General features: G+C 45.3%; 2 protein-coding genes across 4 annotated transcripts; one reads left to right on the plus strand and one right to left on the minus strand.

Annotated features, from left to right (window-relative positions):
* Nucleotides 1-74: 74 nt before the first annotated feature.
* On the plus strand, nt 75-4,253 carry LOC143369190 (sodium/potassium/calcium exchanger 4). The gene is made up of 6 exons (XM_076812810.1): nt 75-319; nt 861-1,381; nt 2,350-2,590; nt 2,674-2,859; nt 2,936-3,244; nt 3,326-4,253. The coding sequence occupies exons 1-6, from the start codon at nt 226-228 to the stop codon at nt 3,643-3,645; spliced, it is 1,671 nt and encodes a 556-aa protein (XP_076668925.1). The 5' UTR covers nt 75-225; the 3' UTR covers nt 3,646-4,253.
* A 2,261-nt stretch (nt 4,254-6,514) lies between these two features.
* Nucleotides 6,515-13,214, minus strand: Hk (potassium voltage-gated channel subfamily A regulatory beta subunit hyperkinetic). Of its 3 annotated transcripts, none has more exons than XM_076812817.1 (9): nt 13,072-13,214; nt 11,503-11,723; nt 10,210-10,423; nt 10,012-10,139; nt 9,713-9,919; nt 9,538-9,635; nt 9,404-9,460; nt 9,069-9,278; nt 6,515-8,986 (listed from the first exon to the last, which is right to left on the minus strand). In XM_076812817.1, the coding sequence occupies exons 1-9, from the start codon at nt 13,194-13,196 to the stop codon at nt 8,885-8,887; spliced, it is 1,362 nt and encodes a 453-aa protein (XP_076668932.1). In that variant the 5' UTR covers nt 13,197-13,214; the 3' UTR covers nt 6,515-8,884. The 3 variants fall into 3 exon arrangements, with proteins under 3 accessions (XP_076668932.1, XP_076668931.1, XP_076668930.1); XM_076812816.1 differs by having other exon boundaries at nt 9,069-9,275; nt 11,446-11,723; XM_076812815.1 differs by having other exon boundaries at nt 11,446-11,723.
* Between the last annotated feature and the right edge of the window lie 1,438 nt (nt 13,215-14,652).

A 14,652-nucleotide genomic window follows, 5' to 3' on the forward strand; every position in this document is an offset into this window, starting at 1 on the left:
AATATCGATGACGACGACGACCACGACGACGACGACGACGATGTCGTCGATGATGGTCAAGTAGATAATAACGACGCGTGGATGGACGTTAGGAAGGGATTGTAATCAGTCGAATGTACCATAAACGCGCAAACTGCTTCTGAACAACTAGTTTAACGTATTTCAGTAAAGAACTCGGATCGAAGGTCGATATTTTAAGAATCCTAATTCGGAGGCTACTTGAAAATGAACATAGATACACGGTTTCCTATATGTTGCGCGTGGCTCGTTGTGTTATTATCAGTGTTCTTCCCGGGTATTTACGCGCTTCTCGGGAATGGTGAGTGCTGAATTTGGACAATTTGAACGAAATACATGTGCCCTAGCTCGACTCTACAAGCTACGACCGATCAGACGGCTCGTGGCTCCGCGAACTGGCTCGGCTCGTCTAGCTCGTCAACTCGGCTTGGCGAGCCGAGTTATTACCGATCAGACGGATCGTGGCTCCGCGAACTGGCTCGGCTCGTCTAGTTCGTGAAGTCGGTATGGCGAGCCACGACCGATCAGACGGCGCGTGGATCGCCGATCCACGAGCCATCTGATTTCATCTTAAGAATACTATTTTTTCTCCCCTTTCCCCATCTACATAATTTTCGTGATTTAACCATTCCGAGGAGAGAATTGTTGGAAAAAGAATATGTTGCTGGGGCTATATAATCGGACGATGGTGTATTATAATCTCTACGCTATACATACCTAATATATACAATAGGCGATCGTTCTAAATTTAGGGCTTCCACCGCGCCCCCTTCAACTCGTTCATTTCTTTCGCCCTGTCTGTTTCTCTGTCAGAGAAAAAGGAAAGACATATTTTATTGTAGAGTCGTCTCTGAACGAGTACTCGTCGAATGGCACAGCTGTTCGTGGCCACGGAATCGTTTCGGGGAGGCCGTTAAGAAACGATGGTGAGCAACAACTATTCGGAAGCAGCGAACAGACAAGATACTTTACAGTTGACGAATATGAAGAAGGGAACGCGACAAACGCCTGCTCTCCGCCCTCGATCGACGATTTCCCCGCAGATCTGTTCACGTACAAACAACGCCGATATGGAGCAGTGGTGTTGCACGCGTTTCTCGGTTTCTATTGTTTCGTATTGACAGCAATGGTGTGTCACAGTTACCTGTTACCGGCACTCGATCGCATATGCGTTGGCATGAACATAAGCACCGATGTCGCCGGGGCAACATTCCTCGCGATGGCTAGCTCTTTTCCCGAGATGTTCGTGAACGTGATCGGAACGTTTCTTACCGAGTCGGATCTTGGAGTCGGCACCGTTGTCGGTAGCGCCGTATTCGACACGTTCGCAACTCCGGCTTGCGGAGCGTTGACGGCTCTTCACGTAAGTACATGCACAGATACATACGTACATACACACATGCGCGTAGACACTTGGTTTCTTACCGAAACGAACGACAATTGAAGGGTCGGATGCGGTAAGGGGACTAGCGCTCGAAAATGGGAAAAATTATTGCCCAAACGCTAAGAGTGGAAAATTAAATGTTAAACTGTATTTTAAAAAATATAATGTTGCAAAGCTGGTCACGACACACATTTTTTCTGTTTAAGGTGCATTTCTGCTTATTTAAGAGGTAACTTGTCATAAAGAAGGTGTAAAAAAATTGTGATGAAAATTTGCAGAGTAATTGATTAATTCTTTAATAATAAATCAACCAATTCAAAAACTATTTAAGAAAAATATTTCAAGGTGTTCAACTATTAGTAATTTGTAATTAAATATATAATGCTCTAATTATCCGTATTAGTAAATGTTTAAATAGTTTAGAATTATTTTGTCGCAACTTGTACAAACGTAACGCATATAATAATAAGAGAAATACGAAACGATCAGAAATGGGGACATGAGCAGAAATTGGGACATTCACCTTAGTCCCCTTATTGCATCCGACCCTTCAACTGAAAGCTGAACGATGCGACGTTCCGTTTGCAAACGAGTTTTTTTTTATTTCCACTTTCCCGAATATAATGTACATATTTGGATATGGATACGTAATCAAGTACACAGGTGGGTGCAGGAAAAGAATGAGCCAACCCCTTGATCACTACAAATAGGTTCCTAATAGCTGATTTGTTTGATTTTATCGACTAATATACGCATGTGCACAATATACAGTATTCCGTACGTACGTTCGAATCGAAGATATAGAGGTACACTTGTAGCAGTAGTACCTGGAGGAGTGTGGGATACGTAAATAGCTGTCTTTCGATTTCTTAACGATCCAAGCAGCCTACTCGTATCGATGGGTTCATGTTTCTTCCCCTTTGTAATGCTCTCACCCTTTCCGACAGGCGATACCGCTAGAATGGCGAATATTGTCGCGCGATTGTATCATGTACGTGATCTCCGTTGGAGTACTGGTAATAATAATGTGGGATGGGTTGATCATTTGGTACGAGGCAACGGTTCTCCTGGTGTTGTTCGTTATTTACTTGGTTCTGCTGTTCTGTGGTAAAAAGTTTATGCACTGTTGCGGTAAAGCGCCGAAAATCCTTTCATCCGGTGGACGCAGCACAGGTTCCACAGCGAAACGTAAGTAGTACGTACCTATACCTACGCATTACAAAAAGGTCAGAGAAAGTACGTAGGTAACGCAAACTGCTATAATTCGTTAGTTTCCAACACCGATGAGAATTCATCCGTCGAGGGGTCGTACAAGCCGCAATACAGCTGCGCCAACACAGCTGCAGCATCCAAAGACATTTCGAGCGTCGCGGACGGACCGAAAGGGGAGCAAAGTGGCAGAAATGATCCGGAGGATTTAAGGAACTCGGAGAAATCTGAGGAACACGAGCAACCAGGTATGCAGGCACTGTGCACGCGCGCATGCGTGCATATATAGTACCTACTTTAACCGCCCTTTCTTCTCGCCCGCAGAAAATCCCTTCTCGTGGCCAGCTAAAAGAACCAAGGCTGGGAAATTTTGGTTTATCTTGACTTGGCCATTAAAGTTTCTTCTGTTCATTACGATACCGGATATTAGAAACGAACGATTGAAGAAATGGTATCCATTGACTTTTATCATGTGTGTCATTTGGATCGCGATATCCTCCTATTTGGTCTCTTGGATGATGACGGTTGTCGGCGATACCATAGGAATACCGGACTCCATAATGGGCATCACGTTTTTAGCTGCCGGTGGAAATGTGCCGGAGCTCGCGTCCATTGTTATTTTAGCGAGGCAAGGTAAGCGTGCACCCGCGATTATTTATACCGAAATCGAACTCGTTGGAACGAACCCTATGTAGGCACGTGTGTAATATGTAGGTGACGGAAACATGGCGATGAGTAACACATTAGGAGCAAATATTCTTGACATTCTGCTCTGCCTGGGTTTACCGTGGATAATAAAATGTCTGATGACAGGAAAGGACGTGCAGATCGTCTCGGGAGCTCTGTCGTTCAGTGTACTTTCCATAGTTGCCTGTATAGTCGTCCTTTACGCGGTGATAGCGTACTTTGAGTTCAAGTTGAACAAAAAGGTTGGGCTGATCTGTCTCCTTTTATACATAATATTTATAGTGTTTGCCACTCTCGTCGAACTAAATATCTTTTTCTATGTGAATCCTCCCATGTGTCATTATTAACCAACATCCATCGTATCTCTCGTATTTTCCTCTCATCATCTACAAGCGCGCACTACAGTAACCCCCCGTTATGAGTTCGACGAACGAGGCTGGCGGCGAGCTCATAGCGGCTCGCGGACACGGTTCCGCGCGGCCAGTGGCGCGAGTGAGAGAACCGGAGAACCAGCGAGAGGACACGAAAGTGCCGTCGGGTACGAAAGAGAGAAAGCATGATACTTTGTATCGCGCCGTCTTTCAGCTGGAGCTCGAGCTCGACTCTTCCGTTTCCTCTCGCTCGTTGTCCGGTTCTCTCACTCTCGTCCGCAGGCTTCCAAGAAATGGTGGGGAGAGTCGCCGGACTGTCAACGGGAGGGCAAAGACGGGCTCATAACGGGGAATTACTGTAGGGTAAAGTTCACAATTACTGACACCTCACCAATTACTGACACCTTAAGGGGAGGTTCCGGTCTAAAAGTCGATTTTTTTTATTTCATTTTTCGAATGTTCACCCTTTTAGGAATGCGTGTTTAAAAGGATTTGTTGAAATTCGTAAAATTCCCGAAGTTACAGGCATTTGAGTACCGGCAAATGCATGGGTAACAACCGGCCACTTGGCACTCACGTAAAACTTTAAACGCGTTTTTCTCGAAAATGTGTTCTCAAAACGGTGGGACCTGTATCTCCGAAAGTTATTATCCGATTCGACTGAAACTTTTTTTATTTTGAAGAATATACTTCTGGCTAGGAGGGAAACCAGAAAAAGAATACAACAAATTGAAAATTTATAATTTTCAAAGGCGTTGAAATGACGAAAAATATAGGGAAAATGTGATTACAAACTTCAAGTGTCGTTATTTTCTTTAAAAATGTCGTTTTTGCATTTTTTCTGGTTTCCCCCCTAGCCAGAAGTATATTCTTCAAAATAAAAAAAAGTTTCAGTAGAATGGGATAATAACTTTTCAGATACAGGTCCCACCGATTTGGATGAATTTTTTGACGCCTTGACTTTGACGACTCCCCAGTGCCGTCTGCAATGATTAATTATAAAACAAAAAATATATTTCTATAATTTAAGACATCCTTAATACAATGCAAAAAGTCCCATTAAATTATATATAATAGTTTTCCTTTAATTAATTCCTAAAGATCACCTATTTTGGGGGGCTCTAGACCGGAACCTTCCCTTAAGCTATTTTACTTAAAATAACGAATGAATAAACTATAGTGTATAATCTATAGTATAGATTATAGGTTGAATTACATAATTCTTTTTGCGTATGACTTTACAACGTTTATTTATCCGTTATTTTAAATAAAATATCTTAAGGTGACAGTAATTGGTTAGGTGTGATTAATTGGGTCCTTTACCCTGTCCTGCAATTTTTTTTTGTATCCTACCCTCCGCTATCACAGTGGCTATTGTTGTCGGCCGTTTTCGCTGCTAAACGTGCAACTGGTCTCGACAACAAGCAAGAGCAATTTCTTCGCAACGGTGGTACCATACGACACATGTATGTAATAGCATTGCCTCCTCCGATTGATTGTGTAATCAATTGTGGCGCAAAATAGGTATGTATGTACCTATATATTAAATCCCGCGAGCCTTGTGGGAGAGCGACAACGAGCGCCACACGTTGGAGGTGCGACCAGGAACGGGAACGAGAACGAGCGATTGGGTTTGACGTCGTATGGGATGGGGACCATGCACAGAAAAGTAAACGAAAGACTATAAAGTGCAGGAGGCACACTTGTAACTGAACCGGTCACACATCTGTCGACCCCAATCATCATTGACCGCACGAGTATTCTGCCTTTAAATGTATCATCTTAACAAAGAACCATTTGTTTTTGCGCCCGACGAATTAATTTGACCAGGAGCAATGGTTCTAGCATGACAACCATGGGAAGAAATTAGATTCGGCTGATTGTGAGTTGCTCCTTTGGAAGGCGGGAGAACGTAATTGTCCAAGTTGTGGTACGAAGCTTCGAATTGGAAGAGATTTGTCAGCGACACCGGTACGTACGGTAGGGCACGTATTCGCCGCTCAACCAATGTAAGGGTGGTTATAATTTTTATACACATAGAGCCTCACCACGTCGCGAGATGTCGCGAGCGAGAGAGCCGCCTTTCGCTAGTAAGAAAATACAAAAGGTCGCACGAAAGCGGGGCAAGTGCGATGTTTGGCGTTGGTGGCATAGATTTTCAGTTACTCGCGGCACGATTAAATCGGCCCGTCGACTCTACCAAGGACGGATTGTAACGCAACTCGGGCCGATTTAATCAGTTCCATCGACCTTTATTGCGATTAACACCATTCTTTGTGTGTTTCAACGCGATGCTTACGCGATAACAAATTAATCGCATAAACGAACGGCGATAACCGGCTGGCGTGTATACGTTTAATCAGATAAGATACCTAATGATGAACTATGCAACGATAATGGCCGAGAAATCATTTACCGAAATCTCTTTTCCCGGGAATTCAAGCATGCGGCCCGATCTACTGCTCCGTCGATCTTCGAAAACAGTTCACCGCGCCGGTTCCCGCCTAATAAATTGTACCTCTATGTAATACTGTAAAACGTGCGACTATCAGTTTACCCGCTGTACCAGATGTATTGTACTGTTTTTACTGACGACAAATTTATCACAACTTGGACTGTATTTTCAGAATTCATACAATTCTCTATTACTGCAAATATTTATCATTTCTGTTTCGCAACCTCCCGCTTCTGCTCCTCCTACCTTTCTTCTGCTATCCCATCCCTTCTCTCTTCTTTCCCGCACAATTTCCTGTTACTCGCGGAATAAAGCACGGTTGATGCTTTCCGTAAAATTTCAACCATCACTCGTCGGTCTCGGGGCCAAGAAGAAAGCGACAAGACACTCGACGTTTCAGCAGTTTAATGTCTCTGAATCGTTCGGTCCGTGAAAGTGTTAAACCGTCTCGGATCGTGTATTATTTTGTTGTCCTGGTCCTTCAGGGCGGGTATACTACGCTGTACGAATATTATCGCATTATCGTTAATTCGATAAAAAAGTTGCGTGGAAAACAGTATTGACCGCGACGCAGATGTAATTGGCGCGATCGACGCGGGAGTAGCCGCAGCTGGATCGATATTAAATATCGGCTACTGCCTCTAAATAAGTGTATGTAGTTGCGACGAGATTGTTGTCATTGCTGGGACGCGCGCGCCCGGGACTTAAGAAATCGAATAGCTACGTATGTATATTGTATAATCACAAGTCGTGCGATCGATCAGCAATCATACTTGTTCAACATCCAAACACTGTGCACAATCTTCTCTGCTTCCCTTTCAAACCTCGATCGTTGACTTTTCAATTTCATTCACAGCATTTCTCTTCTTTATCCCCACGCCTCTCTTCCACCTCCCCCCTCGGCCCTTGCCTGCTCCGGAAACCATCGATCTTCCGCTTTATCTTCTCCGTTTGCTCGTTCAATTACGTAGCTATCTTTTTACGCGTACGCGGTGCACACATGTACGTACGTACGCACACGTAGGTACCTACGACGTACGGATCGTTGCTCGCACGATTATCGCGAGATTTCAGCCCGCCCGACGCTACCATGCACAAGTACGTACATACCTGTGTACATAATATGTAGTAGCATTCGTAAGCGATTTCACTGATTTCTGAAAACGCGTCACACCGCGCTATAAGGACGGTCTTGATTAAAACAACCGGTCGCGCCGCGAGAGAAGATAATACCTACATACGAAGTAAGCGTGGCGTATAAACGTCCCTCTGTCACGCCTTTCAAATCAATCAAGTTTACAAATGAGAAAAATTTCGTTATCTACTGTTTGCCGCGTGCCAGCCGTGTAGAGAGACTTTTTCTCTCCGTCTTTCTCTGCCGCAGAACCGCGATAGCTACGCATGTATGTATCTTCGCATACAGCCGTTCGTAGGTACTCTCCTATCTCCATCTACTTATATGTACATATGTACTTGTCCAACTATTAACCTTGACTACGCACACCTACCTATATGTACATACCTATCTCTCCGTCTACGAAGTTTATCTGTCTACGTAGCTGCCCGGTTAGCTGAATAGCTATAGCTAACCTGCCACTAGAGCTGCTCGTCCGCCGGTAACGAACGGTACGGCAGCAGCTTGTACACGCTTATGTATACACGGAGAACCATTGATCCAATAGGTTTGGTACGAGGTGGAAAAGAGCGGCGACAAATGTTGGAATTAATAATTTGAACGCTGCTACTTGGGTACGAAAGTTCAATGAATTTTCACGGTAACGCGATTAACTGCGGGTAGTACCGGCGAGATCCCGCGGTTTACAATAACGTGTTGCAATTATGTACTACGCTTATTCGTGGCGGCGCATGGTGGCGCGCGTGTCGCGCGTGCAGGGCAAACTCGTTTATCCCGAGCAGAGGGATCGTGGAACGGATAGAACGAACTTTACAGAATTCTTGCAGAGCTGAAAGGAAGTACACGCGTACAAGTTGCAGTCGCGCAAGTACGATTTCCCTACGGCCGCAACAGAAGGCGCTACATCATGCGCACATACATGCGTCTGTGTATGCACGTGTAGGTATGTATCTATGTTTAATGAACACTTGACTTTAGTGAATCGTGGGTAAAGGTTCGACTCGCATATTCGTAGAAAACCCCGTTACGTGCTTTCGTTTTCGCAAATGAAAAACTTCTGTAATGCAATCTTCGAATTGCTCCGCATTGTTTCACCTTGTTATCACTTGGGATCGCGAAACGAACGATCGCGTGGTTGTACCGCGCAATGTAGAAATCGTGCCTGAACTTTATCCGCCAGTACTTCTCGTTAATAATTATAGAATGTAATCGTATTCGTAACCGTAACCGTAACCGTAACCGTAACCGTAATCGTAAGTATTGTCGTCGAGATTCATTCATGCGTAAACACTTGCGCCGAGCACGTTGAATGCTGAATAACGCGTGCAGCCAATACCCGGCAGATGTGATCTTGGCTCGGTCTGATTTGGTTCGGCTCCATTTGGATCGCCTCGGTTGAATTCGGTCCTCCTCCGTCCACGAATTGGTATCACCAACACGGAGATGCACAGGAGCGTGCGTACTCCGCGCGAACGTGCGATCGCGTCTCATTGTATCTCGCAGAATGGTAGTTTGCCGGTTAACTCTTTGGTCTGTTCTTGATCCTGGCTGTTGGCACCCTCGCTTTTCGGACTACCTCCGTCTTCTAAAGAGCCCCCACCGCTCCCGTGGGGGCAAATTGATTGTCATCTGAGTGCCAGAGTTGAGATCATCGGAGGTCGGGACGGTTTGTTGTCGAGAATCCTTTCGATTTCGCTCATTATGTTTGCGTTTAATTTTGGGATCAGCTGAAACCGTGATTAATTCCCCCGTTTATACCACAGCCGGCAAAACGGATACGGCCGAAAATCAGGAATACAGAATCGTCACCTGCAAACTCTGAAGACTCTCGTATAGTTGATCTATGTTTGATGCACCGAGGAGAAGGCACTGAACACTTTCATTCTTTAACGACCACGCTATGGCCAGCTGTCCAAAGGAGCAACCGAGCCGTTCGGCCAGAGCGCAAACGTCTCGCAATTTGTCCGAATATTTTCGGGTCTCATCGTCGGTGGACTTTTCCTTCCAGCCGTATTCCTGCTGAAACAAAAACGTTTGCTCTTCTTCCAGTACTTATACTATCGATTATTATTATTATTATTATTATTATTATTATTATTATTATTATTATTGACGCGCGGCTCGCGCTATAGAACGCCACGTACCTCTTTGTACAAGGACTGTGTTTCATCCTCCGTCCAACTGAACGACGAATACTTGTTCTGAAAGCGTAACCGTTACAGCGGTTATTTCGTTTCGTTATTTATATCTAAACTACGTACATACTCCCGCCGGTTACCTTGTAAGAGGATCTCGATAAAAAAGAGACACCGTAGTCTTCCGGTTTCGTAGAAACCATACCAATTGTCACCGTGGACCATGCCATCAGACCAACCCCTGCACAGAGATGTGTTACATACTCGCAAGTAATACGCTAGCGTTTAAGATTCTTTAGAAGCCGACGGGGTGATTACCAATTTTATTGTACAACTCGGGCATATAAAGTTCTGGTTTCTCCCTATAAAATAGATGATACTCGGCTTGCTCTACAATCGGCGTGACGCAGTTAAATTGACGGCAATTCGTGTAAGCTTCCATAATTTCGACGGGAGTCCACCGAGACGTTCCCCAGTACATCACCCATCCTTTACTTATCACGTAGTTCATAGCGCGTACTATCTCTGGAACAGGAGAATCAGGAAGAAATAGTAGAAGCGGACGAAAGAGGGGAAAGGGGGATCTGTAATTATTATCCCGCGGTTGGGGAACAAACCTTCCATAGGGCACATTGGATCGACTTTATGAATCATCACTATGTCGATGTAAGAGAGCTGCAGTCTGACCAACGACGCTTGCACCGATTCGATGATGTGTTTGCGCGACAATCCCCGACCCTCCGTCCTGCGAAGTTTCAATGAATTTGCGTTAGCGTACCTACCGCGTTGGAGCGTCAACGCACGCAAGTACTCACTTGGTATTCCAGTATATTTTGGTGGTAACCACGTAGCTCGAGCGGTTCCAAGCGCGTCGCAGCAGAATTCGTCCAAACTGGATCTCCGCTCTGTGACCACTGTGGGCTTCGCTCAGGTCGAATACATTTATTCCACTGTCATAAGCAAGGGCGACAACAGCCTCAGCTGCTTCCTCGCTACTGCATCCTCCTACGCCGAAAGTTGTCCACGTACCTACGCGTGCAAAGTAACTTCGTTAGACCATCCAGGCATCTAGCTTCTTTCGACAAATATTAATTCGACTCTCCATCGCGTCCGACAGTTGTGGCGGCGACACTTGCGCGACTGCTGTCCCTTTCTATTCCTAGGTACCTACCGTCCTTTCCCCACCATGCAACACGAATACACCCTGCCAATTATCCGTGAAACGTTGCACACGTACATGTACATTACATCTCTATTTAAACTTCTAATCCCGCCTTTTCACTTGCCATTTCCCATTTCCCATCCCCTTTCCTCGTCGCCAGTCCTAGACTCGATTTTCCCCGCTACGCCCGAGTACAAAGCTACGGAGAAGGAGCTCGTGCGCACAATCCATCGATTCGATAATTTAACCCTCTCAGCGTTATGAAACCACGCGCCGTTTGATAAGTTATAGACACCGTTGAATGGATACACTCTCCTGCACGGCACCACGTTTAACGCGGAGAGGGTTAAAACCGCGTCGAGTACCTGAGCTGGGGAACTGTCCATAAGATTCCATCGAACTTTAATTCACGACACCAGGCATCGCAGCTGAAAATAATAAAAATGGAAAATTGTATCGAGACTCGACCGTACTACCTGCGTTCCCTTCTTCACCTCTCGCGCGTTTTATCCACGGTTCCTTAATCACTGATCTCTCGGAAGCACGTACAAGAGAAGCTTATAGATACAGGCATTGCTGGGTAATAAGCGCACCGTGAAAACAATGGGAGAGACAGGAATGCGAACTGATCTACGGGAAGGACAAGGGACGAGGGTGTAATGTGTCGATGCTTCGTGTGGCTAGCTAATTTAGGGACGGAAACGAAATCGTTGTACCCGCGTTGGAACGTAAGTATACGAGGACGGGTGATCGGTTAGCTACTACCCATCTCAAACAGAGGGATGCATTCAAGCGTAGGTACATCGAGATGGAAAAAAAACGGTCGGGTAACCGCGCGAGTTCTGTTCTCTTTTGTTTCTACGAAAGTGGGGGAAAACATTCAGCGTACCTAATCCAACATTGGAAACACGTAGACCGCTTTTGCCCAAGTTGCGGTAGCGAATACCTGGCGAAGGATGCTGTAAGCGTTGCGCTTGTGCGGCAATGCAGTTAGTCAGCAGCTGTTCCTTCGTTCCAGCGGTATTGCTGCAGTGCACACCAGTATCCACACTGCCTCCGCTACCAACGCCTCCGCCACCTCCGCCAGCACCTCCGCCAGCACCTCCGCCTCCGCCACCGCCGTTGAACTCTTCCATGCAATCCAGACTTGCTATAGGTGCACGACAGCTGCGCATATAAAGTATACAAAGTATTAATAGGTCACGATCGATCGGATCCTCGATACAAGCACGTAAATCTTTGTCACATGTCACTCTGGTTAAACAACGTCTGCGCCTCTTACTGATAAACAGCGTTATAATAATAACAATAGAATCTGAAGTAGGTTGAAGGCTATACAGTCTTCTCAACAGTTTGTCCGGCTTTTCGGATTGATCGCTCGCGTTCCGGGACAGTTTTGTCCAGGGCAGCAAACTCTTTCGGCACGTCCCAAAACACAACGACGAAAATTTAGCGCGAACACACCTCGGAAACACTTGAAGCGTTGTTGTCTCCGTAGGCTAATTCTAAGAGCACGCCAGACGGTTTCTGATCCGGTCAACGCTTGCAACTTTTAAAATCGCATAACTTTTTTAAAATTGGTCCAAACGACACGAGCTTTTCTGAGAAGCTAGAAGGATTAGTTTGCTAAGTGACGCGACTCGCCGTTTTGAAAAAAAATGCAATTGGTTGAAATAGCAAAAAAATAATAAATGTCGTTTTTTAAACTATTTTTGTGAGCATGTAATGGAAATTAAAAAGCTGAATAAAATCGTTTAAATACAAAAAAGTTTCATCGAAATCGCGAAATTCCCGAAATCAGCGATTTTTTCGTACGATTTGGCGTACGTTCGGGTAGGCACGTGACGTTTAAATGGAAAAAGGGTGGAAAGTTTAACAGTTTTCTTATACGTTTGGGACGGGCGGCAAGAAATAATAAATATCTACGGAAATCGTTTGAAACCGATTGGGGGAAACGTGATCGCTGTATGGAATATCGTGAATGTATAACATTATACGCCACATGGTTCTGACGTCGTACACGCGGTGGCGAAACGCATCGGCAACAGCGGAAAAGCTTTTATATTGGGTACCTAGGTGTAATAGGTGGCGATTATGTTAACGATTATGCAATTGCGACTTGTTGGTTGCACTCTGTCATAATCTCGTCTCTTTATGCATATCAAAAGCGCCCTTATCGCTAACTTGAATAAACCTATCCATCTGTTTCTTTCAGATAGCGCTTCCAATCCAATGGGAACACGTAGCAGGCACTGTACTCAAGTAGGTCTGGGTTAGACAGCATATAGGGACCTAAGTAATAATATTACAGGTATGTGTCTGATTGAATCTTGCGTCTTGTAAGTACAATTTCTATAGATCACAACGCTAGGAAACAACGCTGGGGGGGAGGGAGAGGAAGGGAGGGCGGGAGGGGGCGAGAGGGCGCAAGAGAGAGAGAGAGAGAGAGAATTATGTTTAATAGCTAACAAATGCTGGAGACATGCAAACAGCAAGCTAATAAAGTCTTACTCACCGATAAATCGTAGGTAGCGGATAGTAGTCGTCATCTTCCATACTACTGTTTGTGTTCGCGTTGTTGTTAGTGTCATTTCCAGCCGTCGACGTATTACCAAGATTACACAGCATTAAACGAGACATTCTCGCGCAGATACTCGGATTGACGAGATGATACTTGTGACCGGGAGGCTTGAAAGGGTGCCTCTGGAGGAGCGAAAATTCTTAGGGGACGCGATCGATGGATCGGAGTAAAGATCTAACGGATCGATCGAGCACAATGCCGTACGGTTAACACTCGTGTCCGAGGAAATGAATCCGAGGGCTTCGCTGGCGCAGCTTTCGAAAGCTTCTATCCAGTAGAACTCGACTCATAATTTGTCAACGATCCGATTCAAATCGCACTGCTCCATTGTCCACTTGAGAATATTTAAATATCGTAGACGCGCGATACGATTCGTGCGATCACATTACAGTTGCAGGAGGGAGGCAGCGAGTTTCTCTCGAGTACCACTCGATCGCTAAACGTAGGTATGTACATATGTAGGTACATGGGTACGTGCACGTTAAACCACTCGGTTCAGCGAGTCGATATTTTTTATTATTTTCTCAACTTGTAACATTTCACATATTTATTGCGCAAACATTGTAGTATAGGCACTAATTCATTTTCTTTTTCTTCTCTCTCTCTCTCTCTCTCTCTCTCTCTCTCTTTTTTATTTATTTTTTTTATTTTATTAAATTTAAGTTATGTAGGCACCGCAGTAAAGAACAAGTAGGTAGGTACTCTTCGCAACTATCCCGCTACGTAGAGGCGAGACGTTTTCTGACCCGTTTTACTCGGTTCGATCGCAATGCTGCTTGAAAACCGTAACACGGAATCTCCACCCCTTCTAAAGGCAATGCATCGTTAGGTACAGACGAACGGTGGTCGATATGAGTTTCGATATGTCATATGTAATTCCCGCGGAGCAGAGATAGGCGCGACGATTATTGCCTTCGGATCCGACGTTTTTAACATTCACCAATCCATCCTTCACAGATTCGTCGATGCAGTAGGAAGTCCCGTTAGCTGAGCTGGCAATCTTGGCGCTGTAATTCCTATTGGCTCCAATTCCGTTCCCAGCTCCGACTCTGACCCAAATCTCTCCTTGGATCCCAGTCCTCAGATCTCGATCTCGGCTTCGGCTTCGATCTAGTTTTCCATAGTAGCTGTACCTCTGGGTTGCATGGTAGTTGCAGCATTAATCCTCGTTCCGGTGCCCTTTGTACTCTTGTCGTATCGGTGTCGGTGTGTCTTTCATTAAATAATCAATCTTACGTACGGCTCGCAGCGACGCAGGCGAAATGTTTGCTGGATAAACGTTAACGAATGTTGGGAAAAGAAAAACACCGAAACGCGAAACGGAAACGTTGTAAAAATGTAGGGATCCTATCGTAGAGACGGCGAGTGTTATACCTCCTACGTGGTAAGCAACACTGCAGAATTTCGCTACACCGCGACTCCCTCCTTTTCGCAGCAGCAGCTACGAGTTTGCGTGATTCCGAGCCTTCGTATCTCCGTTCCTCCGCGGTGTACCGCTCGGAGTGCGCGAGCGAG

This window comes from Andrena cerasifolii, chromosome 5, assembly GCF_050908995.1.
Source record: "Andrena cerasifolii isolate SP2316 chromosome 5, iyAndCera1_principal, whole genome shotgun sequence".
Classification (NCBI taxonomy): domain Eukaryota; kingdom Metazoa; phylum Arthropoda; class Insecta; order Hymenoptera; family Andrenidae; genus Andrena; species Andrena cerasifolii.